This window comes from Lathyrus oleraceus, chromosome 6, assembly GCF_024323335.1.
Source record: "Lathyrus oleraceus cultivar Zhongwan6 chromosome 6, CAAS_Psat_ZW6_1.0, whole genome shotgun sequence".
NCBI lineage: Eukaryota > Viridiplantae > Streptophyta > Magnoliopsida > Fabales > Fabaceae > Lathyrus > Lathyrus oleraceus.
This window is the reverse complement of record NC_066584.1, coordinates 132,872,562-132,875,676: the sequence shown is the minus strand read 5'-3', so window position 1 is coordinate 132,875,676 and position 3,115 is coordinate 132,872,562. Positions and strand designations below refer to the sequence as shown.

At 26.0% G+C, this 3,115-nt stretch overlaps 1 protein-coding gene across 1 annotated transcript; it reads left to right on the top strand.

Annotated features, from left to right (window-relative positions):
- Nucleotides 1–725: 725 nt before the first annotated feature.
- Nucleotides 726–2,809, top strand: LOC127092241 (CEN-like protein 2). Its single transcript, XM_051031089.1, has 4 exons — nt 726–978; nt 1,138–1,199; nt 2,241–2,281; nt 2,382–2,809. The coding sequence occupies exons 1-4, from the start codon at nt 784–786 to the stop codon at nt 2,603–2,605; spliced, it is 522 nt and encodes a 173-aa protein (XP_050887046.1). The 5' UTR covers nt 726–783; the 3' UTR covers nt 2,606–2,809.
- The last annotated feature ends 306 nt before the right edge of the window (nt 2,810–3,115 follow it).

The window sequence follows — 3,115 nt, the reverse complement described above, 5'->3', positions numbered from 1 at the left end:
ACACGTATATAAATTAATTTTTTTCCAAAAATTTACAAATAATATTAATTACTTATAAATTAAATTAATATATATATATATATAAATTAATATATATATATAAATTAATATATATATAAATTAATATATATATATATATATATATATATATATATATATATATATATCTTGTAAATAATTTTATTTATATATATGTGTTAATATAAATTAATATAATTAATAAAAAATATAAATTTATAAATTAAAAAAAAATTAAAAAAAAAATATAACATATAAAAAAAAAAAAAAAAAAGGGAATGGGTGTAGGCGCCACTCCTAGTGGCGACTTGCCCTATCCATTAAGGGTAGGCACCAACTAGGGTGGCGCCTAGGTGTAAATTTTGGCCAAAAATGGCCATTTGTGTAATTATTTTGAAAAATGGTGTATTTTTGAAATTTTTTTAAAATTTTTGGATATTTAAAAAAAAAATTCATATTAATTACTACAAATAGTATATATTATGTTATGTTAGGTCGGATGCGGAATTGATTTCATCTCAGTTATAATATCTAGATAATAAATATTGACATGAAAAGTGAGAACTTTATCCCTTAATTTAAAAATAACCGAATAAATAATTAAATGGTAACTTCACCTCTAATATTTTTTAATTTTTCAAAATAACACCGTATAGCTCTCGTTTTAATGCCTCTCAGTATAAATACCATGCTAACTATAGTTGTTATTCATTCATTCGTAAGCACTTAGTAGTTTTATTGTACTTGTTCATTCTCTTGGGAAGTATGAATTCAGATCCTCTAATTCTTGGGAGAGTGATAGGAGATGTAATTGATTATTTTACCGCAAGCATAAAAATGTCTGTAATTTACAACAACAAAGAAATCTTTACTGGATATGAAGTACCCTTTCCTTCTACAGTTAAGACTAAGCCAAGGATTCAGATTCAAGGAGGGGACATGAGGTCCCTCTTTACCCTGGTATTAACTATATATATTTCTTATACTTTTTTTATTTGTGTTTAGACATCTTAAGTGATTAATAGATGGTGCAAAAAGCTCTTTTTTAAGTGATTATTAGATGGTGTAAAAAGCTCTTTTATTAGAAAAATAAGTTAATTATTTATTGTTTTCCTGCAGATCATGATAGACCCAGATGTTCCTGGCCCAAGTGATCCTTACATGAAAGAACACTTGCACTGGTATTTAATATATCACTATCTTGATCATATACCTTGAAATAGGTTATTTTGTCTCTAAATCGATTATATACCTTGAAATATAGGTTATTTTGCCTCTAAATCGATCGATCTGGTTATAAATATTTCAACAAAGAAAGTTTAATATGTCAGCAAATCTTAGTTTAACTGTAGTTAATATTGGTTTATTATTAGGAACCATAGATTTCACATTTATGTTTCTGAGTTTCTAGTAGTGAGTTACTAGTAGTTATTACTCTTTTCTTCCAATAAAAAAAGAAAACTTTTAATGGTAATAATCATTTAAAGTGGTAGGAATACTTATATTCCTAAAAAAATAGAAATAAAACTGAGTCAAAAATGAAAAATTAAATAAAACTATTTACTATAAAACATGCACAATAATAGTTACTATATGGAAGAGTTTGATCATTTGATTGATCATTTGATGCTTTGATATATCAATATGGAAAACTTATGAGGATTAGATTAGAGACGGTTTGTTGTAGTTTTTAAAAAATAGCTTTATTTTTTTATTTTTAAAAATAAATTTTATAAAAATATTTTTTAAAATATTAATATTTTTTAAATTTATTTTTTATAAATAACATTAATTTTTATATCATATAACATAGATATATAATATTAGAGAATAAAATATAATCAAAAATATAATTTTAAAAATAATGTATCTTATAAATATTTTTTATGAAAATTTATTTTAAATAGCTTCAGATTTAAGTGTTTTTTATTTAACTTTGGTATAAATATATTAATAATAAAATGATAAAATATTTAAAATATTATTTCAAAAATATTCAAACTGATTTTTCATTAGAATTTTTTTATATGAGCTAGGTTTAAGCGATTTCATAGCCATAGCCTATAAGTAGATTTTTAACATCTAAAGTTTATTTACCACTTAAGGTTGATTGATTATGGTGTAATAATATTAATTTGCACATTAGGTGAGTAATGAAAGTACATTGTATTGAAAGAAATGAATATCCAATTTTGGTTATAACTAATAATGAATTTTTGTAGGATGGTGACAGACATTCCAGGGACAACAGATTCCACATTTGGTAGGTTTTGAACATAGATTTATTGAACATATTAATGATGTTTTTGTTGAAAGAACGTAAAAGTTTACCCTAAATTTTCTCCAACTTGGTGAATGTACAGGAAAAGAGTTGACAAGCTATGAGAAACCAAAGCCTAATATAGGAATCCATAGATATGTGTTTGTCCTTTTCAAGCAAAAAAGGGGGAACAAGTACTCCATTACATGTCCTTTTTCGAGGGATCACTTCAACACACGAAATTTTGCAGATCAAAATGACCTTGGTGTCCCTGTTGCTGCTGCTTATTTCAATGCTAGAAGGGCAACGGCTCCTAGAAGACGCTAGGGGTTAGGCTACTATAGCCATCCAATCAGAAGCCGATTATCATGACTTTATGGCTATGATTGAAATAACAGCTTTAGCTTGCTTTAGATTGATTTAGCTTTCTTGTGTTTGTGGAGTTGTTAAGAACAAAGATGTTAGAAGTTAATGAAATTCAGAAGCATGGATATTGTTGTGAATGCCATGCTAGCTGATTGATGTTTGTTTGTTTAGAAATTATTGTAGCTTTTGGTGTGGTAATGCTCAATTTCTTTCTAGTTAACTTGGTGGTTAATCCTTCATTAGACTCTTTGTTTGACATTTTAGAGGACGTTTCACTTAAATTTTCTGATGAATTTTTGAATGAAGCTTTGGCAAGAATCTTTAGAGATTTTTCCAATTGATTTTTCATATGTTGTCCAAACTTCTTTCACGTGATGCAGTAAAATTTTCATATGGTGGTATAAGCTCTTCGAATATTGATTCTTCATAAGAATTATCTCATGATGATTCTTCAAAAGAATTATCATGTAT